This window comes from Diabrotica undecimpunctata, chromosome 4, assembly GCF_040954645.1.
Source record: "Diabrotica undecimpunctata isolate CICGRU chromosome 4, icDiaUnde3, whole genome shotgun sequence".
Taxonomy (NCBI): domain Eukaryota; kingdom Metazoa; phylum Arthropoda; class Insecta; order Coleoptera; family Chrysomelidae; genus Diabrotica; species Diabrotica undecimpunctata.
The window spans coordinates 63,480,604-63,505,869 of NC_092806.1; the positions used below are offsets into that span (position 1 = coordinate 63,480,604).

General features: G+C 33.5%; 1 protein-coding gene across 1 annotated transcript; it reads left to right on the top strand.

Annotated features, from left to right (window-relative positions):
• The first annotated feature begins 2,218 nt into the window (after positions 1-2,218).
• LOC140438259 (uncharacterized) lies at positions 2,219-19,739 on the top strand. The gene is made up of 3 exons (XM_072527953.1): positions 2,219-3,397; positions 10,051-10,434; positions 19,444-19,739. The coding sequence occupies exons 1-3, from the start codon at positions 2,338-2,340 to the stop codon at positions 19,668-19,670; spliced, it is 1,671 nt and encodes a 556-aa protein (XP_072384054.1). The 5' UTR covers positions 2,219-2,337; the 3' UTR covers positions 19,671-19,739.
• Positions 19,740-25,266: the final 5,527 nt, after the last annotated feature.

Consider the following 25,266-nt stretch of genomic DNA (forward strand, 5'->3'; position numbering starts at 1 on the left):
TATGAAGAAAATCAATTACCTATCTGGTAAAGAAAAAGATGAGGAAGAGATAAATTTGAATGATATGAGTAACTGCTATTCATCTTTTTTTATTTAGTAAAAACAATTTTTGTGTTTATATTCAAGAAATCATGTTTTAACTCTTATTTGATACCACATTTTCATACAAATCTTAAATAACAAATTAACTAAAAACTTCAGGAGACAAGGTCTACACTGGGCACCAGATACCTTGGAGATAGTCACCGTCAAAATTTTAGTGTTCAACAACCCTAAAAAGTCCCCGAGTAATAAATTTTGACTAATTTCGAATAAAAATAGCATAAAACTCCAGGATACGAGGTCTACACTGAGCTCCAGGTAGCTTATCGACCTCCAAAAACCCTCCCAAGTAATTACTTTTGACTGATTTCGAATAAAAATAACATAAACTCCCGGGGACAATGTCCATTCTGAGCATTAGGCAGCTCAACGACCATGGTTGTTACCATATTTGTATTCAGCGACCTTAAAAACTCACGAGTTTTTGACTATCGAGTGATTTAGAATGAAATTAACATACTTTAAGAGACGAGGTCCACTCTGCACTCTATATAGCCCAAGGACCATCTTCGTTACCATATTTGTATTTAGCGACCTCGAAAACCCCCGAATAACCAATTTAAACCCATTTCTGAATTAAATGTAAAAAGTTTCACAGCGATTCATATACATGCGGAAAATTGATAGGTTTAATGCTTCGTTTCCTCACCTGATCATTCACATACAAATTGCAGTCTCTCAAAATAACAGTAGCATCTCAACATACTACAAGGCAGCTAAAAACCGTCTTTGACTAAGGTCAAAGTAAATGCCACTACGTTCACTTAATGGAGTTTATTACAAAAACAGCTACCTATCTCCAATTTTTCACTAACAACATATCAATATCTAATAAATAAGAATTTATCTTCTCATAAAACATTAAAAATTTGATTTATGTCAAACGTGTATACTTTGTTCGTTTATAAACGATATTACTTATTACGTAATCCTTTTAAGAATCCGTTTTCTTATATAGGACAAATTACGGATATTTTCCACTAGTCTACCATTACTTCTGTATCCCATATTTCTCGTGGGAATACATATAAAAGCAAAAAGGCGGCAACTAGAGTTAAAAATTAACAATATAAGTTGGCTTAAAAATAAAAACGACATAATTATTTATACGATGTGACTCAAACCTATTTGTACTAAAGTATAAAGCTGTGTAAGCATATGTATCAAAAGTTATCGCAATTAATGCAAACATAAAAAGACGATTCACTGAACAAAACAACTAGCTAATAAGAGAACTTTTCAACTAACCAGAGGACAAAACAAGACTAAATATATCGTGGATAGAGAATCTTCCTCCCTAGATACTATTATAGAAGAATATAATAAAAAATAAATATATATAAAAATAATAAAAGCTTTTATTCTTTCCGACATTTGGTATGAATATTTTACTTGAATACTAAGTGTATTCCTTAATAAATTAGAGTTTTATAGATGAATAAAATAGGAAAAAAAATTAAAATAAAAGAAAATACTTTCCTGGTAACAGTACGTCTTCAGGTTTAACACTCCGCTTAACCTTATATGGAGAATCCGCTGCATCTAGATCCACAACTTTGACGACTTTTTCAGACTTTGCATCACGCAGTTCTGCTTTACTTTCAGTATGCATGATTTTTGTTAATAACTGCTTTGAGTTTTTAACAAGATCGCTAAGTCGATTCTTTTTTTCGACAGGTGGATGCTTAATCACGGTATTTTTCTCTAATTCTTGCTCATGTTGCAACTGATCTCCAATTCCTTCATAGAGTAGTTTAGATGATGCTGCGGGGACACCTTCCATGTATTTATGTTCTTCTGTTATAACTAGTCCTTGAAATTTGTTAGATAAATTTTCAAATATGTCACCAGCTGTATTCATCCTTTGATGATCTTTGTCCTCTACTATACCCAGAGCATTATCAATGATATCTGAAACCAGCTCTGAAGCTATAACTGTAGCAAAATTTGATTGGTTTTTGCTGATTTTTTCGTAAGTTTCGTAGTCACCAGTGCCTAAAAAGAACCTTTTTAAAACCTGCGAATAAATATATTTTAAATTACCTATAATTTCTACAATTTCGCAAGACATTTTTATTTGTCTATTTGACAACTGTTTGACAATTTTGATATTAAATTTAAATAATTTTGTTTTAAGTTGTCAAAACATTTCCTGACATTATATTTTTATCTTTTATTCAAAATTACAATGGTTATTATCTAAACTAGTCTAAAAATGTCCTTATATTTAACATAATGCAAAATAAATATCCCACAGAAGCTGATAATGCTATAGAGAAAAACAACCAACTGTTACTTGAATTGGAAATGGATGACGAGGTTAAACAAATTATAAATTTTCCAGAAAAATACGCTGACACATTTTTGGACGTTACTGTTATAAAACCGGGTAATAACAAAGAGTTCACTAGAGAAAAGAAAGTAATGTCGGGTAATCAAGTCAAGCAGTTTATTGCTTCTATGAATTTAAATCAAGATCTGTTACCTTCGACTAATGAACAAAAATCCGCAGGTGATAGCTGCAGAACTTCAAATCAATCTCCACCAAGCTGCAGAAAAGTCTACAACTATTGTAGTCCCATAGGAGATCAATTACAAAAACCACCTTTTAAAGAGGCTAGTTTATCAGAAATAGAAAAGGATCAAATTCATCAAGTATATACTACTCCCAAAATCTATAAGGAACTTCACTCATACTTTGACTGCAAACATCGATCAAAAACTGATAGTAATGAAAAAGAAGATACCCCCTGTGTTTGTCGAAATTGTGCTATTGTAGGCCTTGTATCAGATTCTCAAAAAAAACCTTTTGCTACCGAACCAATAAAATATCCCGAAGAGTTATTAAATAGAAAACATAATGCAAATGCGGAATATTCTAAAAGAAAACAGAGTAGAGAGGGAGACCATCAGCAGTGCCAACATTATTTTAAACACCTAACTGAAAAAATTCGTACTTTAGAAGAAAGAATAGCTGCACAAGAGCAAAAAGCAGTGCCAAAAGATTACTTTAGGAGGATAGTCACCAAATTAGTGACACATATTGGTAAAGTAGCCGGTAACGGTAGTCAACAAATTAAAATAGAAGCAAGTGTTCCTGCTACTACTGCCAACAAAACGAAACAGTATTATGTTAACACATTTAATAAATCTGGTGATTTACCTAATCCCAAATTCATTGTCAACCCTGTTTCTGTTCATCACGGAAAACTTTTAAATGATAAACTACCTGCTGAAGAAGATGTACTTAACAGTGCCAGTTTATGGAAATGGGGAGAAGATCTTTTAAAACCAGGTAATCTATAATATTTTATGATTATTATTTTTTATTATTTAGTATCAATCGCATCAGCTACTAATGGTTATTAGCGACATTTTACACTAGATACAGTTACTTAATTAATCTACAATATATGAAAAAGGTAAGTTTCTTTAAGGAAATGGACAATATTGTTTATCTTAAACTTTTCATCTAATATGGTCTAAAGGAAAATATGTACTAATTAATAAAATTTGCAATACTAAATAATTATTTAATTTCACTTTGCTCTAGTACAGAACTGGAGAGAGAGAGAGAGAGAGAGAGAGAGAGTGAGAAAGAGAGAAAACAACGTCTTGAGCGGCTTTGTCACTTGAATATGTAAGCAAGCAAGCGATTTAATTAAACCCAGCCTGTGAGACATGAACACCCATAATAATTCAGACAGGAGTTACTCCACCACGCTCCAATGCTCCAGACCATCCCTTTTCCCCCTATAGTACTCTGATGAAAGGGGCACAACTATCAGCCAAATGCTCTTCATGTGGGGGTCGCATTGTCGCTATATTCCTGTTATCTTAATGTGGCTTATTCGCCAACTAAAATTGCTTACTTGGGCCTCAAGTCTCCGCTCTGAGCAAGGCTCAGTTCGGCGACTTGGTGCTCAAGGGGTTGGGCCCTACGTGCCTGGGTTTTTGGTGTTTTTTGTTAGTTTTTTTTTTGTTGGCTTTCGCTGGTTTTTGTTAGTATTTTTTGATTTTTTTGGTGACCGAGGCCGTTTTTTGTGTTTTTTAATTTTTTTTGTAGGTAGCCCTGAAACAAAAATCATACTAATTAGTACAATATCTATATTATAACATTGAAAAATATATACAAATATGAGACAATATGACAATATAGAGTTTGTCCTCTTAAGGCAACTGGGCCCACGTTGTATTTAGTGATTGTCCACGAGTGTTATGAGCTACGAACTGTCTTCATTGTGCGTTGTTGTTGTTTTTTGAAGTGTTTTCTCTCAGGTGTTTTGTTTTCTCTCTGGTGTGACTTGAATATCATAAGGTGACTGTCTTTGAATACAATTACAGGTAGTGACTACTTCCTAAAAGGGGTGTACGGGCTACAGGAGTATACTGACGATTGTCTGGCCTTTTAACTCATAACAGATAATATTTGAAATGCAAGCCACAGTTATAAGATTCGCGTGACTCAGATGGCTATGGAGCGCCAGATCTCAAATAAAAAATACGTCGTAGAACAAAAACAACAGACGTCATTGAAAAAATCGCGTCGTTAAAATGAAATTGGACAGGACACGTCACCGGATTATTAGACAAAACGTATTTTAGAGTGGAGACCAAGTCAAGAAGCAATACCGAACAGTGGACGCCCATCAACGAGATAGACTGACGGCCTGAAGCGTGTTATCAGTAACTGGATGCAAGCCGCACAAGACAGAGACAGATGGAAAGAGCTGAGTAAGACCTATGCACAGCAGTGGACGCATACAGGTTGATGATGATGATGAAGCCAGAGGGTTGGTGCTATCTTAAATTGAAGTAGTGACAAAATATAGTAGGTTTTCCAACATAATCCCGGGTCTTGAAGTATTGTTTTAAATAATAAAATAATTAACAACATAACAAGAGAGAATAACAAGACCAAAGTTAATAGATTAACCGAAAATGAATTCTACTCTATTACTAATTCTAGAGCACACTTAACAATAAACTATCAACCAAACATAAGAATACATGGGTGATTTTACTGATTTCCTAGAAAATATTATACCAAGTAGCCAATCAACACATTTTACAATACAATGTAACGTTTACCTAATACTTACACAGAATACTCTTCTGACAATGGACACAATTTTGTGATAGGACGTGTGAAAGTTCCATCCTTTCTTACTGCCATGGAAGCCTTATCTTTCTTCCACAAGACAAGATTATCCACTGTAATATCATTATTTGTGGTGAGCCATTTAGGACAGTTTTGTAACCTATTCAAGTAATGTGTACTCCATCTTTTCTATAAAAGTTTTTTTGCGATTTTCCCAGAGATTTAGTCTAGAGGAAAAAATTTCACTAAGTACATCAGTTTCTGGGAAAGAGATGAGTGGTTTGTTAATTAAAAGGTAATCAGGTGTGAGTACAAAGAGATTTACGGGCTGACTGGACATAACACAGAGAAGACGCGAATTGAGAACAGCCTCTATATGTGCTAAAACAGTAGAGAATTCTTCAAATTTGAGCATTGTGTTGCCAATAGGCCTGATAAGATGGTATTTTGCACTTTTTCAGATCCCATCATAATGTGGTGAGTGAGGAGGTATAAATTTTCATGTAATCTTAGGAGAAGCCAGAAAATCTTTTGTTAAATTTGAAGTGCATTGGTTCGTCAAGAATTGTGCAAATTCTCTCAATTTATTGTTGGAGCCAAAAAAGTTGGTTGCATTATCAGAAAATATGACAGAGGGATTGCCACTGGTCTACTGATGAAATCTTTGAGGGTGAGAAAAAATGATTCTGTGGTGAGACTTTGAGATAACAGGCTCGAGAGACTATACAGATAAACACAACAATATAACATTTGGTTATGGGAGCCTTACGAAGTTTGGAAGTTTAAAGATTGTTTGTTCCACCTAGGTCTGTTATAACATTTGTAAATGCTTAAGAATCCACTTGACGTTCTTAAGCCTTCGCAGAACGAGAGATAAAGAGAGAGAGAGAGAGAGAGAGAACAATGTCTTTGCGAACTGCGATTTTACCACTTGAATATCATAAGGTCTTTGAATGCAATTACAGGTACTGACTACTACCTGAAAGTGGTGTGCGAGCTGAAGTGATGTCAGGTATGCTGACGATCGTCTGGCCTTTTTTAACTCATAACTGGTAATATTTGAAATGCAGATGTTGCACGCCACAGGGCTGGTGTTGGCATAAATTGGAGTAGTGACAAAATATAGTTGGTTTTCCAACATGGTCTTTAGATAGCCGAAAAGATAATTGTTAGATTTTGCTTTAATAAATTTTGCACGGTTTAATAAGTTTTAAAATTAGAGTTATCTTATATTCATCACATATATGCGTGTGTTATTCGTACGCGATCTAAACGTAATCCATAAATTCTAACCTAGTTGGCCCGATTTTTGCTCTATGTTTTTATAGATAGTTTAAATTTCGTTTAATTTAAATTGAGAGTTATCCCTTTCACTTTGCCACTAACTCTGGATTTTGGATTTAATCACTGCTATAATATTGCTGTTGACTTTATTGTTTACTTTTTGGTGTTTGCTGCGGCTCTAGCATAGGAATCTGCTTGTTTGTTTCCTAGAATACCTACACGCAATGGGACCTGAAGTCTTACGATGCTGGTGTTTTTTGATGTAAAATACCTAATTCAGTTTTCACTGGCATTGGAAAACTTGCAATAGAATGGCCTAAATAATCTCGGCCTTGTAAATATTATTCAATCATGGCAATTTGAATTTGTGATGTTGATCAGAATCTATAACGGCAGTTCCTAAGCTTTCTAGGGTTTTGGATGCGTCAGTATATAAAAAGTAATTAATAATCTTTATAATGTGATATTATTGGGAGGAAGGATGGTTTGTTTTTTTTTTATTGAAAACAGACAGACCGAGTTTAATGTGTGGAATAGATATTGTCCAAGTTTGAGGTGTCATAATATTAACTGGGAATAAGATTGATAATAGTTTAATTGATAACGTATTAAGGTACTATTGAATCCATTTATAGAAGAATTTTTTTTTACTTTTTTCTACATGAGTTCGGTGCAAATGTTATGTATGACAAAATTATTTGAATCTAAGAGAACGGTTGTAGCATAAGATAGACTAAGATTAAATATAGCAGTAACTCTCCTGTTAGATATTGGAGATTATTGGAAAAAACAAAAATCATGATTGTTAGTAAGAACAAGATTAAAGATGAAACAATCTACGTTTAAATAAAAATATTTAGAGAAAGTATCTAGATACAATTACTTGGGATGTGAGCTAAATGAAAAATGGGACCGCAGCTTGAAATAAAATGACAAATTAAGATAGCCAGAAGTTTTTTCAATAAGATGAAAGCAGTATAATGCAATAGAAAACTGCCAATAGAAGTTAGAACTAGAGTATTGAGATGCTACGTATTTTCTGCCATTTTATATGGAGTGGAAGCCTGGACAATTACAGAAGTAACTGAAAAAAGACTGGCCAGCGTTGAAATGTGGTGGTTTCAAAGAATGTGAAAAATATCATGGACACAACACGTAACAAACACGGAAGCATAGAAATATGAATAAAGAAAAAGAAATACTCAACACTAAATAAAAGAAAAATTACTTTGGTCACATAATATGAAATATAAAATATGAGTTGATGCGATTAGTTATACAAGGAAAAGTTTAAGGAAAAAGAGGACCAGGGAGACGACTCACGTCCATGTTGAAAATTTTAAAACAGTGGAGTGGAAAAATAAAAATAGAACTCTTAAGACGAGCTGAAGACAAACTACAATGGGCCGTTATGATCGCCAATGTCCTTAAAGGATAAAGCACACGAAGAAAAAGAATAAAGTCTATATATTTAATGCCTGCTTTTCACTCAATTGCATTCCCATTTATGGTGATGATTTTAAAGTTGAGTTTACTTTTCTTTGTAAACGCTATTAAGTTGATTTTAGTTTATGATGATTTTATCGGCGTATCCTTGCCAGGATAAATCTAGTTTTGTCAAAGAACACAGAACATGATCCAGTACTAGACTCCATATTACAATAGGGGACGCAACTATTTTTGTGAACAGCCTCTAGTCGTTTAGATGAAGAAGGTATCTTGCCCTATCTCCATCTGTACCATTCGTGTATATATATATATATAAGCGGGGATCCTACAGCTTCTGCCGCTTCCCGCATTTCGATCGCCATCTTTTTCCATCTCTCCAGGTGTCTTCATCAATGGCTCTGTCTTTCATGGTTTCCATAACACCTTGTATCCAAGACTTGGCTGGTCTTCCTCGTTTCCTTCTATTACTTGGATTGTATTCCATAGCTCTTTTTGGCCATCTGTTGTCGTCCATCCTCTGTACGTGTCCATACCATATTAACTGTCTAGTTTCTATTCTTTCAGAAGTTGTATGTACTCTATCTGTTTTTCTTCTAATTTCAGAATTAGGTATACGTTCTACTCTTGATATACGACAAGCTCTTCTTAGGTAGTCCATTTCAACCGTGTCAACTTTTCGTGTATTAGAATGTTATTATATTATATATTATACACACTTGAATGTCATATTATCTACCCCTTTATAATTCAGTTTTTAAATAATATAAGACAAGTTTGTTTTGAATCGATGATGATTTGATACTTGGCTCCTCCATAGACTTTCACATTCAAAACATATTTTTGTTTTACTGAAAAAAACCTCAAATCTTTAAGTGTCAGGATAAATCAGCATGAAACATATATTAAAAATAGCGACTTTGATATATGGCAGATTTGCAAATATGTCTGATACAATGAGCACAGAGTACAATGGAAAGACGCATTAATATACATGAAAAAACAAGACATAAAAAATCCACGAAGCAGTTCTCATCTTACCTAATAAAGAAAAATGTGTTGTAAACCCATCAGCAGAATGGTCTTTGGTTGCCAATACTGAAAGAAGAAGTCAACAACAAGAATATATCCAAATAGCGCAATCATATAAAATACTTATGCAATACACAACACACATACTTTCTCACAAACGCTTATAGTACATATTAATAATGTATAACACATATAATAATCAGAATTTGAAGTTTTACAGGGCAAAAATCCACCCTTATGTCGTTTTAGCAAAAGCATGGCTGTTGCCCATAACACAACGGCCAAATGCGTCAATTTTCAATTTTTCCATTTTGTGAAATGACATAACCCCGTTAACAACTTTGGCAGTTATACATTCATTTTAACAAAATTCTAATAATCTTTTAATATAATCAGGAGAATGTAGCAGACTCTGATTACTAATACACACAATACACAAGCACACAAGCACACAACACAAAGACACGCAACAAATCAGAATTTGATATCGACCCCGAGGTGCAACACCAATCTCAGAATTTTTAACTCAAAATGTGGCTGGATATCTGCCTGCAAGATCGAGCCTTTTGTTGCTTGTCAAATTTGGTCAAAGAGCGCCAACGAATAAACAATAACAGGTACCTAACAGCTAACCTTCTGATTTTAATTTAAAGTTTTTTCTTTTTGAAAACGATTTCTGGACTGGAAATCGAAAAGTCAGGAGAAATATAAAATGATTGTTTATAATTGCTATTATATTACTAAAATGAATTGTGGCTTAACCCCATTTAAATATATTTAAGTTAGACATGCAACAAGAATACAGATTCACAGCCACACATTTTTGTTGTTTGGTTTGTCTTTTTAATTATATGTGTGGATATATTTTTGTGTGGGTAAAAGCCGAAGAATTCTGATCGCCTAATTATAAATTAAATGGTAGTTTTTATTACATTTTTACATTGTTTTTTTTTTTAGTTAGTCTTAAGTCTTTCATTCTTTGGTTATTTCTTATTATAATTTACCGTCCACCCTTCGTCTACCATTTCATTTAGTCTTCTAACAATTTTTAATAATTACTTACTTACATTTTTTTTCTTTTACAGGTATTGATTTAAAAAATAAGATAATATCAGTTATGGAAGTGACATTAAATAACTTAAAAAAATCCAAAGAAAAGCCAAAAGACGAAGAGTTAAAACACTTTATTAACGATTTTTCGAATAATCTTTACAAAACTGTTAATGAAGGAAAGATATCTGGAAAAAAGCAACGATATCATCATTATGACACCACTGACTTAACCGAACGAAATTTGAGAGTTAATAATACCAGTAAAAAATCAGGAAAGGTGGATGAACCTTTTAGCGTTACTTACATCAATTCACAGATTCTAAAATGGCAAGAGACCCAAACTACATTTAAGTTTGACTCGTCTGACAAAGATTCTGTTAAAAGCATACTTGAAATTAAAAAAACACCTGATATTCGTAAGTATTTAAGTTCAACGTATTTTCCTCTCTCCTAAGCAATTTTTTTTATTTATTTCTCTTATTAATGGTCAGATATTTAAATTTAGAGTGCATATAATTTTATGCCTTGGTTCGGTATATCAAAATATTATCTTATTGTACAAAAAACATCATATTCATTCTCTTAAATTTCTACCTCAATTTACACAAATCCATAAGGAAATAAATGAAAAAGATGAACAACAACAATAAAAAACAGGGTTACACGATTGCCGTCTAGTCGTACTTGCCACAGAACACAGAAGCTTTGCATGTTCTTCTGCTGTTCCCAACAACGTACTTGTGTGAATCGGGAATTTCAGCATATACAACTTAAAAAATAAAATACCTTAATATACTATATGCCGAACTAGATATGAGAATTTAACTTTCTTTTATCAAGCCTAACATTACTCTTAATGCTAATTAATTTTTACTTACTAACCGACTACTTACCCATACGTTGTATGATTTTTTTACAAAAATAATTATTATAATGTACCAGTTATATGTATATTACAGTAAAACCTCGATATAACGGACTAGTTGGGGGGACGGGGTGTCCGTTAAAGCCAAAAGTCCGTTATATAAAAATATGTTTAAAATAAATCGAAAAAACTTTTTCTTTAAATATGTACGTTTTTAGATGTATATAAAAAATTTAAAATACAAACAAAATTCTATTTAATTGAATTCGGACATTCGTCGTGAAGTGACGTTGCTGTTGATATCGACGCGCTTGCTGTCGGTAATCCTGTTTTGAAAAAGAAATCAGGTTTCGTTTGCACTTTCGATGTTTGCTGTTTTTTTATGATCAACTCTCTAAAATTACGAAAATGGGTAGAACACAGTTGAAGTTCTTTATCTGATGAATAATCAATAACTTTTATTAGATCGTAGGTAGGTAAGATCGAGATGCGATCTTACCTCTGATAACTTCATTTTTAGTAGTCTTGTTTTGTCACCTTCTTCGGTATCATCACTTCTATCCTCATTTTTAGGTTCAATACTTCATCTACTATTTCACTTTCAGTCATGGTGTTATACCTTCCTTAGCTATATGTTCTCTGACATTATTATGTATTGTCCTACAGAAATCAGTAACTTCCAACCCTTCTAAATCTGTGTATGCATCTAGGCCATCAAACAAATCCTTTCAACCATGTTTCATTGTTTGCTCTTTCACCTCCTCTCATGCTGCAGCACAATTAAAAATTGGTGACTTTAAATTGTAATTTACAAGGTACGCTGCTCTCTTGTATCTTCTACATTATTTCCATCGATCAATATAACTATTACATCCTCTAAAAACTTTCTGCGATATATTCGTTCGGTTGCCAAAATTATTCCCTGATCCATTTGCTGAATAAGCAATGTTGTATGTTTTGACAAAAACATACAGCTAAAGTTGTTAGGTTTACGAGATTTGCCAACCATTACAGGAGTCAATCTATGCGATCCATCGGCGTATGCACAAAGCCGAGATCCTCTTCTTGCTGATTTTTCTTCCAGAATTAGATTTTTCATATTTGGAGGCTTGTGTGCTTTCAGGCAAAGTACGCCATAACAAACCAGTTTCGTCAGTACATATTGTAAATCTGAGATTCTAATCGCATTTCGTTACTTATAATGTTCTATTAATTTTTAACAAAGGTTCTATTTCTTCTTTTGGGGCAGTTGAAGCTTTGCCGTAAATTATTTTATTCATGATTCCGTGCTTTTTGCGAAAGCGCTAGAGCCATCCATCACTTGCTCTGAATGGTATGTCCATATGATTTGCTAGTTTAATTGCATCAGATTTCAAATCGAGTACCTGGACTGGGACCCCTCTAGAAAGTTGTTGAAAGTACCATTTTAAGATTGCTTCTTCCAGTGAAGTTTTACGAGCCAATTTCATTCGTTTTCTGAGATTGCTGTTCTCTTCTATACCACACATGAATGCAAATTTATTTATTTTGTTTTTGTTTTTTTTATGTCCGAAATAGTTTGCTTTTTTATACCATATTGATCACATATATGAGACACAGATGTTTAAGACTCCAACTTTTGTATAATATCTAGTTTTTGATTGATTTTTATATTGATTCTTTTCCGTTTGTCCATATTTAAAGGGTAGGATTGCGAAAATTTTAACTTACTTACTGGCGTACACTAAATGTGTTAGTTTAGCAACACCCATATAATCATAAAAACCTACGTGTTATTATATCAAAAAATCCCCTAATGATATGTGATAATCTCACTTTCTGTCTCTTGCCTACAGATGTGCAAATTTATATCTCATGTGTGTATTTTTTATGTTTCTCTAACAAATTTATTTTTCAGCAAAAAAATATATACATATTACTATTAGAAATGACTCTTATGCTAGATTTTGCTGAAATTATTTGTAAAATACAGTGGTATGGGACGGGTTAAGCATGTATATTAACAGTAGGTTTTTATTTTTTATTTTTTTTTTGTTTTTATTTTTTGTCCGTTTTATCCGAAGTCCGTTAAATAGAGGTCCGTTATATCGAGGTTTTACTGTATTATTAAACAATATACATATAACTGATTTTGCTATTAGTTTAGTGCTTTATGGTTTGGAGATTCATTAAAAAATAATTTTTTAAAAGGAAAAAATAGTTTGGGAATCGCTGCTCTACCTGCTAACTCTAGAAAGTTTATTTGATGTACATCCGTACCATTCTTTCAGTTTGCTCAGCCAAGGTATTCCACGTCTCTCTATACTTCTCGTTCCTTGGATCCTTCCCTGCATAATTAGTTGGAGCAGCTTATATCTCTCTCCACGTGTAATATGTCCGAAATATTCCAATTTTCTTGTTGTGATTATATTTAAAATGTCCATTACTTTATTGACCCATCTTGACAACTTTTTTGTGACGTATTTTGTCCACGATATTTTAAGCAACAAGCCTTTGATCTAGCCTCTTCTGTTCTTATTTTGATTTTCTGGAAGTAATTATTTGTGAAATTAATCACTGTTCCAAGATATGCATATTTGTCCTCTCTTTCGACATTGTTTCCGTTTGTAGAAGATTTTCGTTATTTCTTTGAGTTTTCGATATTCTTATAAATTTTTTCTTCCTGACGTTCATTGTTAGACCGTACTATTTTCCATACTCCGCTATTCTGGTCATCAGTATTTAAAGATATTCAATATTTTCGGCTAAAATGACAGTTTCATCCGCATATCTAATGTTGTTAATGGAAATAGAGTAATAAGCAGTACGCTCATAACCAGAAGAAGTATTCATTAAAGAATTTAATGCAAACTCCAATGCTATTTTTGTCACAAAGTGGTCTGTATTCCTAGGTGAATTGCTTTTAAGAATTGGATGAACTAGTTGATTGAAAACACGTTCGGTTCATTTATTACTAAAGGTCTTACTGGCTCAACTTTTCTATAATTTTTATTTGGCAGGTTTCCAGAGATCAGTCCCTGAAAAAATTTTGTTTGAGGCTGAGTAATAGCCGGGCCATCTTTATTGGCTTTTGGTTTTAGACGTTTTTTTTGTATTTAGCGACAAGTTGTTGATATTCCAGGTAAATAATGAAGTTTGGTGATAATTTAGGATTTTTATCACAAAGTTTAAAACATCACCTTATATTTGTGAAGAAATAACATTACATAAAATATCATTGAAGGTATTTTCTGTTGTTTGTCCTTAGGTACGATAGTATTTATCGGAACGCTGAATAAAACTTTCCAGTGTAAGGGAATCTCCCATACAAATGGGCAGAAATTCTACGAGAGCTTTAGCTGCTTGTATCGAAGTTGTATTATCTTGTGATAAAACCATTTTAGTGAAATAATTTACTAAATTAAGATATTCTATGTTATTTTGCATATAAAAGATAATTTTTTTAAATAAAAGTTTTAGCTTTATATATTTTTTTATTAGTTACTTTTCTAAAGAAGATTACTACAGTAGAAATATCTATACAGACTATTCCAAGTAGATTTATGAATAACTCTAGATGTCTGCAAATTGTCGTAAACTTTGTTATTTTAATTTAGATCCTCTATATGTTATATTATTTTACTTAAGTCAGTAGTTTTAAATAAAACATTCTATATTTTATGACTTTATAAAATAATAAATATGCTGTTTGTGTTTCAAACAGCATTTTCACTGTTTTCTAACAAATATTTAATAATTTTATTTCATTTCTAACAAATATTCAAATAAAATAAGGTATTTTGTTTGACATCCTGAACGACCAACTAAGTTTGAAATTTGATAAACTTTACTTCTTTTTCCTCGGCCCGTCTACTCCAAAAAATTTCGGTTATCACTCAAGCTGAAGCTTATTGTATTTTCTGCTCATTGTTATTTTCTACATCCAGTCTAATATTTTTGTACTCTGTAGAAGTTTGTATACGTCTTTTGCTTGGTGTGTCCTAAATATACCAGAGTCTCCTCTTGGTTACCCATATAGTTTTTGCCTTTTGTGGTTTTGTGATCTCTCAATCGCATAATACATATTTTACAGTTTTTAGTTTTTTGTAACAGAGTATGCAGTTAAAGTTTTTATTGTAAATGCCTATTTTATTTAAAAATTCTTTTACTGGTGCATGTCCGGTCAACATTCCTGTTACTGCTCTCAGTCTGTTCCTGCCCGTGTGAAGCATATTCTCTGTTCTTTTTCTACATGGACCAGATTTCCTACAGATTTTTTCATGTTTGTTTTGGGATTTTCTTTCAATAACGCTCATAAATATGTCTGATCCAGCCTCTACAGGGATTAGTTCGATAATCTTTTTGCAAGTTCATCTGCTTTTTCGTTGCCTTAGATGTCATGATCTCCTAATACCCATACAAGCTCAACAGTTCTTTGATGCAGTCCTCCACTAGCTTAGACACGTCAGTTCTTGATACGCCAGTGCCTTCAGTGCCGCTTGACTGTCGGATAATATACAGATCTGCTCTTTATCAAGAGCTCTCTCATTATTTCCTTTTGCATATTCCAGTATCGCATAAATCTCCGCTTAAAAAACGGTACCGTTCAACCCCAAGGCAAAGCTTTCGCTAATTCTTGAATTATTGGAGTATATCCCTACCTCCACACCCTTTGTAGTTTTGGATCTATCTATATACCAGATCTTACCCTGTTGGATATAGTACTCTTTGTTTCTTCGTACATTCCTGTCTGGAATAGATACCCTACATGAATTCTTAAAATTGTATTTTTTGTCATTTGATCTAGTTTCTCATAAAAAATGTCCTTCGTCACAGTCTTTATGATACTAATATGCCCTGTTCCTTCATTGCAAAGTTTTAGTAATTGTTTTATTCTGTTGTCTCCCAACCTTGTTTCTCCTTGTATTATCAAATGCAAGGAAGGAGGGCACAGTAAGGCCTCCATAGCTGCTTTTGAAGTAGTACGCGTGGAGTAATTATCCCCATACACACAAGTGTTTGCGATCTGCTGAGTTGGGCTTTTGCAGCTATTTAAAGTGTCTTAGTCTACCACATCGTCGCTGCATAGGTAATTGATGGATTGATCACCATGGTATACACTAAGTGCACCATGTCCGGTTTTAATCACTATTTATTCCTATACATACGCCTGACCTTCATAAGTGTTTCGAGTCTAGTATGAGCGCGAGATAGTTTATCTCTTCCTTTGGCTGAATTTCTTGCCCCTGCAGCTTTAGAGGACATAATCCCCCTCGTTTCCGTCTGCTTGTGAAGGCAAGGATGGTAGATTTGTGGGGACTTATATTTAGCCTCAGAGCATTAGTTCTGGATGTTATCGAAGTAGTGTCGAAAGCCCCTTCTGTATCCAAAAAAGCTCCCAGCACCACCTATTAGTTTCCAATTGTTTTCGTAACTTTTTCTACGAGTCTGTGGAGTGCTGTCTGGGTTGAATCACCTGTTTTATAGGCATGTTGTTCTTGATGTATTGAAGTGTGTACCAATATTTCATCCCCAAGATATCTGTTGAGTAGTTTCTCTAATGCTGTATGTAGGAATGACTTATTGATCTTAAAGACTTTGCTTTTTGCTATCCTCTTGTCCTCGGTTTAGGAATGAAAGTTACTCTAATCTCTCTTCATGCTTTAGGTATATACTCAAAAGCCACACTACTTCTGAATACATTGTATATTCTGCTTCGGTCCCTTTTGTAGTAACCCTGGATATATACCATCCATTTCTGGTAATTGTGACCTAAGCTACTTTTTCGTAGTTTAAAATCTTTTTCATTGTCTGCCAGTTAGTTCTTGAGAAAATCTGCAGAGCATCGTTGCCTACTGATTTAGAGTCAATTGGTGATTCAAGTATTGGTGATCCAGAGAAGTGCACTCTAAAGAGCTCTTCGGTAGTGTCTGTTCCTGTATTTATACTCGCCCTTGTCATTTATGAGTGGGTTAATTGGTTGTGTTTTCTTGTTTGAGAGCGCCTTTTGAAGACTAGCAGAATCCTGAGATCATTCAATTTCTTTACAGTGCTTCCTCCATGTGTCTCTCTTAGCTTCCCTGATCGCTGAATAGTATTTGGTCCGTATGGTTCTGTTTTCTCTCAACTCCCCGGTTACTTTAGCTCTGTTGAATTCGTCCTTTTCCTCAACATAAACAGTTTTTTATTCCACCATGGCGTATCCCTGATGTTACTACTCTCAGTTAGGGGGTAGGTTTCGTGGAATACTGAAATGACAGCATCATTTAGATCATTCACTGTCATTTCTTCGAGAGCCGTGGCGTCATTTATCGTTCTTCTCATCCACAAGAGATGCTGGTCTAAAACTTTTTTAGAAGCCTCCCAGTTAGTTGAACGTGGGTTCCGATAAGTGACTTTTGCTGCTTTCCTCTCTAAGATGTATTTAATATTTATATGGTCTGAGCAGCTGTCCTCCTCAGATACATGCCATTCTGATGTAAAGTTGTTCAGGAAATTTAAGGCTATTGTAATGTCGATTACTTCCTTTCTACTTTTAATTATAAAAGTTGGTTTTTTAACTAAATTTAATATGTCCAAATCATTTGTCATAATAAATTGTATTAATTATTTTTGTTGGTTTTCGTGCCCTCACAGTTCCTGTGGTGTGCATTGGCGTCGCAGCTGATAAGCAGTAGCATCTCTGTTTTCCTGCAACGTCTCGCTAGCTACTCCACTTCATTGGCCAGTGTCGCTACTTGATCCTCTAAAGAAAGATAGGCAGAGCCCAGAATAATCTTTCTCGGTCCTCTTCCTTCCCAGATCTTGATCTATCATCAGATCTATGAAATAGAAATTAATTAGCGGTAGTATCTCTACCCTCTCATGGCAATCACATAGTTCCAGCGATCTACTGTAGAATAATTTTCCATTTAACCCTTAACCTTTGACCTTGTTTTAGTTTATCCAATGCACTTGTACAAGAGCAATATTAAACGTCCTCTTAAGCGCTATTAGGACCCTTAGGTGTTTTTTCTTGGCTTGCAAATATCTTAAGTTTACCCTAGAAAGTCCATGGTAAGCTTTGTAGTTCTTTTCCTTCAGATTTCTGTAGGATTCTTCATCTATAGAAAAAGCCTTTCTATTTTTCTGCTTAACAGGGATACGTTCTGTGTCCTCAGCATTGAATTCAGATGCTAAAGGGCATCCTAATCATCTGTGTATCTATAAATTTTGGCTCAGAGATGAAGACCAGTACCCCGGTTCTCACCAGTAGGTCGTTGAATTCAACCACTGTCAAACTCCCAGAGAGTGCCCAGCATTTTAATTGTCTCCCTAAGCCAGTTCTTTGTAATGTCATTTGCCCAGGTCAATTATAACACTCCTGCATTAAATGAGAATCTTTTAAATTGAAGAACGCTGCCGCTACGACAATATTTTGTGTAGGGTATTTAATAGTGTAATTTCTCTGTAATTGTCGTTTTTGTAGGGATAAGTAATACTTGTTTTTTTCTTTTTTTTTTCCTTTTCTTCTATCTTTTTTATGTGCAATTCTTACTGTTTCTGTTTTCTTGTATTGTGCATTCAGGTTATACTGTCTCTCCATTTTTTCATGGTCGGCCATGCTTCTTTTACCGAAAGGCGATTTGTCTCTAGCTATCTTGACTAGATTATCGTCTTTCATTCTGCTTGTATTATTTTTTCATTCTTTTTTCTTATTCAGTATCCTCTCGACTATCTCTTCCACCTTGCATTATATTCTGATTATGTCACTTCTCTTTTGGTCCCTCGTATGTTTCGTGTGATTCTTCCTAATATTCTCATTTCTGTTGTCTTTAACATCCTTTGTGTTTTTAATTTATTAGATGTCGTTTCTGCCGTGTATGTCAGTATTGGTCTTATAGTCGCTTTATAAATTCTTGTCTTTGTTTCTATCCTAATGTGTTTGTCCTTCATGTTATATAGTTTACATATCCTGCTTCTCTTTTGACTTTCTGTATTTGTTTTTACCTCTGCTTCTACATCACCGTGGATAGTGTGATGCCTAAATAGTTAATTTCTATTTAACATCTGATAGGTTCTTTGGTGATAATTATTGTTTTGGTTTTTCTGGGCTGAAATGATCATGTTTAGAACACAGTTTTCTTCAGTCAATATGTATATTTTCTGTCTCTACATATCTTTAATGGTTTCGTAAATTCGTCACACCAGTTCTTCTTGTCTGTTACTAATTAACTGATTATTGGTTTCTTTCAGCCATGCTGCTTTTTTTCATTTTAACCGATTTACAACTTTGGTAAATTTCCTAAAAGTAAGAATGTTTTTGGCTTCCTCTTTTTCATCCCTTACTTCTAACTCGGTCTATATTATTATTTATTTGCCATTATATAAATTATTGAAATAGGATGCATTTTCTTTCTTTCTTTTCCATTTTTTAAGTTAACATCTTCCATATAATTTTTCTACTCTTTTACCCATGGTTATACCATGGTTTTACCCGTGGTCTTGTAGACCCATTTTTAATACCGATTTTTTTACCTTTGAAATATTTTATCACCTGAAAATTTTATTAACTAATACGAATAATATCAATAATTTTTAGATAAACTAGAGTTTTATAAAACAATAAAAAATACCAAAGAAGAAGATAAACTAAGACTCTGGCGAAGCATTTGGAGTCAAGCGAGTAGAAACGGTAATTGCAAAACCAATAAAGTGACTGTTCAAATACCAGATAAGAAGAACCCGAAAAACCGTACAGTAGAAGTTGAATATACTTTAGGCGAGTTAGAGTACTTATTAGTAGGAAATAAAGTTGGAAGAAGATAATTCGATATGTATGTCGTATTTTGTAAACTTCGTCTATCATTCAAGAAATAAACGTCAATTAATACTTTGCTTTATCTTGTTTGATTTGTATTGAGATTTTGTAAGAATAATTTTTTCAATTTTTCTGTTTACTTCATTTGTTTCAATTCTTGTTTGGGAGCTGTTTTCTGTGACATCCCACTTATTTGTATGCCTTATATGAAAAAAAAAATGCATAGTAAAATCAATACAAATATAAAATTGGCCCTTTGTATTGCCATTGGTATTTGGTATTTGGCACCAAACTCAAGTTTGTAAAGGGTTTATTTTACAATTTGTTTGGTCTTTCCTAGAGTGTCTTCTCTTTCCATTCTAAATTTACATCTAGCGATTCTAATTCCTACTGTTATTTATACTATAGTAATAATAGTTCCTATACAAAACTAACTTTTGCTTAATATGGTATATCTTTTTTACTAACCGTCTTCCCCCTTTGTTTTATGATTTTTTTTAGATAACCAGTTTTGTGGTTTCATAGCTTCTTTAAGAGTAAGGTAACTCCGTTGGTGACGTATTTAACTTACCGAGACACGAAAACCACCAGCCAAAAGAGCGATTAACGCACAGCAACTTAAGTACTCAACGTACGTATGCACACTTTTACATGCATCATCTTCTATATACATATATATATATATATATATATATATATATATATATATATATATATATATATATATATATATATATATATGGACACTTTGGACAGTGTCCATTAAAATGGGAACAAGAATCATAGGAGACTTCACCACAACAAAAGGGCTCCTGCAGGGTTGTTCCACATCTCCAACCCTATTCAAAATATACTTAGAAAAAGCCACATGGAAAAGAAAATGCGAAGGCATGGGAGTACCGGTACGGAACGAATACCTATATACGTTAAGCTTTGCAGACGATCAGGTAGTGATTGCACAAGACCAAGACGACCTCAGCTACATGATGAAGAAACTACAAGAAAACAGAGTACCTATCTACAAGTGAAGAAGACATAGAAGATCTACAGATTGATGACAACGTAACAATCAAAGGAAAGGATAAATTCAAATACCTGGGGTTTATAAAAAGGCAACAACAGAGGAAGAAATTACACAAAGATTAGGACAAACAAGAACAGCAATCCGACAACTTAACTCAGTATGGTGGGATAGACACCTAAATATGAAGACAAAAACGCAGATTTATAAAACATTAGTGCGAAGTATTATGACATATGGGGCTAAAAATTGGATCATAAATAAGAAAAACAGCAGTAAGGTAGTAGCAACAGAGATGGAATGACTGCGAAGATGCTGCAGAGTAACAAGAATGGATAGGAGAAGTAATGACGAAATAAAGCAAAGAACATCAATAGAAACAGACATACTAACATATATAGAACAAAAAAGATTAAAGTGGTATGGACATGTAAGAAGAACTAGCGACAGCAGATGGATAAAGGGAATAACCGAATGGAGCCCCATAGGAAGGAGGAAAAGAGGACGACATCGAAAATCCTGGAGGAACGAAGTAGACGACGTCATGAGTAAGAGAGGCCTAAACGATGGAGAATAAAACAACAGAGAGAGATGGAAACGGTTGAGCGAGGGAAGGCAGTGAATACTGTAGAATCCCTATATATATATATATATGTATATATATATATATATATATATATATATATATATATATATATATATATATATATATATATATATATATATATATATATATATATATATATATATATATGTCGCATTTCTTCGATATATTGGCTACGTCAAAATCTCTTTTAAAAAAGGCATCGAGACTGTTTCCTGATGATGACTGAATTTTGGCCTTTCAAAGATTCAAACCGCCCCTCTATTCTCGTGATGTGTTTATCTCTTGTTCCGTGTATATATGGACTACACCAGTCGTTTTATCAATATCTGAATCCAAAAATATTAAAGATTAATTATCTGGGCTTTGTCTTATTTTGTATTGCAATTTCTTTCTTCTTCCTAAATTGACCCTGTCCATTGTTTGATATTTCTTAGCCTTCTTCTTCTTAACATGCCATATACCAAAGTGCGTAGGCGACTATCTCATTACTAGAATTCTGTTCTTGGCGGCGTGACACAGCTCGCCTGTATTGTGTATTCCTGTCCATTCTTTAATATTTCTTAACCAGGATAATTGTTTGCGGCCGGCTCCTCTTCTACCTTCGATCTTCCCTTGTAGGATTAACTGAGGTATTTCATAGCCACGATAGTGTTTTCCTTTCTATTTCTCTTTCCTCTCTCTTACTCTCTCTCGATTTTTTCTTTCAATATTAGTTGAGCATATTTATACTTATTATTTCTCAGTATATGGCCTAGATATGCTGTTTTTCTAACTTTCACTTTCACTGCCTATTCTCTACAGTACTTTTTCGTTTGAAGTATACGATGTCCATGACATCTTGAGGATTCTCCGGTAGATCCACATTTCAATGGCCTCCAATTTCTTTATTGTTCAAGTTTTAGTCCACGATTCAACTGCATAGAGAAGAGTCAACCAGATGTAGCATTTTGATCAACGTAGTTGAATTTCTAGTTTTATTTGAGAATCTCATAGCAGTCTCTTGTTTTTTTTTAAATCTGGAATGTTCTATTCTTGATCTTATTTCTAGATCAGGATTTGGGCTGCTATCGATTTAACATCCCAAATACTTGAACTTGTTGACCTATTCTAATATGTACCCGTTTATTGTGCAAGGTTGAGGCATATTTTGTTTTTTTTTCGGATTGACATCACTTTGGCTTTCTTTGTTTATTTTCATACCGAAACCGCAATCTGATGCTGGTGATATTTATTCCAGTTACCTTAACTTATCCTTGGAATCCTCCAGTGCCTCTTTAAATAGAATCTCGGAATAAAGAATAAATAGCAAGGGTGACAAAAAAATCCTTGTCTAACTCCGCTCCTAATTTCTACTTTTACGGACGTGGAACCTTCGATCCAAACTCTGGAGATTTGGTTCCAGTACGTAAGTTTTTTAGAATTTTGATGTCCGTCCCATCTAAACCTGCTCCTTGCAAAAGTTTCTGTATCAGGTCGTGTCTTACTATACCAAATGCTTTTTAGATGTCTATGAAGCATATAAATATATCGTTCTATTGGTTGTGGCATTTTTGGGCCAGAACTAGTAAACTGAAAAGGGCTTCTCTCGTTCTTATGCCGGATCTAAATCCAGACTGATCATCTCCGTTTAATGTCTCGCACTTTTCTGCAGTTTCCATTGCTACCAAAAAATTTGTAAAGAAGTAAAAACTTGAAGACATGCTGGGAATATAAATAAATCTACTTCTTCCGCCCTATTTGAAACCCTGTAAACTTACCCGAACGCGACGAGCAGTCACCCTCACCATCCGAAGGAATACGAAAATGGTCGTCGAGCGGGACGATAAGTTTTAGCGAAATACTTCCATACTTTAGCATAGCCCTTTTATTAAATATAGTACATAGTTTTCTTTTATATTAAGGTAAGTTCCGTAGAAAGAGTTGGAACAGAGTTTCTAGCGCACAAAAGCAATGGGAATCTGAACTAAAACATTTGGAGGCAAATTCAAAATATGTTTTGAAGTTTAAAAATAAATATAGTCGTAAAATATCAAATAACAACTTATTTTATGTCAAAAAATATATTCTCTCTGTCCAAAAATATGATATATACATACTTACGGATGTTTATAATGTAAAAAATGTATCATGTGTGTTATGTAACATAATATCAGACTGAGTATATGAACAGAGTATAAGATGTTTTTATTTATTATTTTGTGATTATATCTGTTTTCCAGTACATTAGAACACCAAAGCTCCGAAAACAACAAAACAAGAAATAAAACACAGATATTTCGACACTTATTTTTGTATAATTTTCTTTGGTGTATTGGTTTGTTCTAATTTCCATACCTTTTAAAATATTCTTTCTTAAAGTACCATCTGAAGATAATATAGTGTAAACACTAGCATTTCTGTAATCTTGTTCTTCAGGATCATCACAAGTAGAAGGTGCATGAAAATCTATAATGTAATACTATTACAATTAAGAATGTAAGATATTTTTTTTATAAAATAAAGCAAATTTTAGGAATGCAATGAATAGAGTTAGTTTTAATGATTTTAATATATTATATATAGTATAAAAGAGGTAAAAGAAATAAATTAGACTTACTCACAATCAGTTTCATTTTACTACCCAAAACGACCGGTTTCGCTTTCTAAAATTTGCAAAGCATCATCAAGTCAGTGGTACAAAGTAAATTAAATGCTGAAATTATAAAAAGCCCATATTAGGGTGCTGTCTTATAAAGATATAGATCAAAAAAGTTATAGTAATTATGCCAATATTACATGTCTGTATTTATTAATATGCATAAAATTGCTTTAGCAGACAAAGTAACAACCTACAAATTGGTAAAAAGATAATCTGTTGAATTGTAATAAATTAGAAATAAACAAAATACTACTTACATTCCGTTACAAGAGTTTTTATATAATGATTGGTGATACATAGTTCAAACTATCCCATATTGCTGATAATGGGTGATCTTCGGTCAATGTTGTAACTGTCTGACAATTAAGGAGGAAGTTTCTTAAGGAAAAAACCTTAAGAAACCCCCTCAAGAAACTTCCTCCTTAATTGTTAATCCATTGATCAGGTCCAAGCTCAATTACACTCGTTTTATTTATAATTCAGCAAAACCCTATATCATAAAACAACTCGATCGAATACAAAATAGTGCTTTACGAACTATACTAGGTGCCTTTTATACTAGCCCTACTGAAAGTTTACACTGTGAAGCTAGAGAAGTCCCCCTGAAATTTCAAAGAAAACAACTTTCACTAACATATGCGGCGTCAATACAGGCAAATCCCATGAATCCTGTTAACCACTATGTAAATTCAGACCGTTTTAGGAATATCTTTAAAACACATGCTAGGCTTGACCTTCCTTTTTATGAAAGTGTAAATAGATACCTCGATGAACTTGAATTCGGATTTCCAGATACCTATTGTATACCAAATATTAACACTGTTCCCCTTGGACTGTACCCATCCCATCTATCAATACCAAACTCTCCATATATAAAAAAGCAGATAACCATACCAAAGCATTATATCAATATGTCCTCCAATAACTCAAGACATACAGTAACCATAATCTTATATATACCGATGCCTCTAAAACTATAGAATGCTATAGATGAAGTGGAAGCAGCATTTATGTCTAATAAAACAAAAATATTAATAAAACTCTCTAAATTAGCATCCATTTACACAGCCGAGTTAACCGCTTTTCTCAATGCAATAAATTTTGTGGTAGAAAATAATATCAAAAACACTATCATTATTACGGATTTTTTAAGTTCTGTAATTGCCCTAAATAAATTGTATCCTAGCCATCCAATTCCACTATTTATTAAATCAGCATTAAGCCAACTGCAAACTATGAACATAAATGTCAACTTTGTATGGATTCACATATCGCAATTGCTGGTAATGAAGAAAGATTCCTTGGCAAAACTAGCAATTTTGAGTCCGGAAGCTGTAG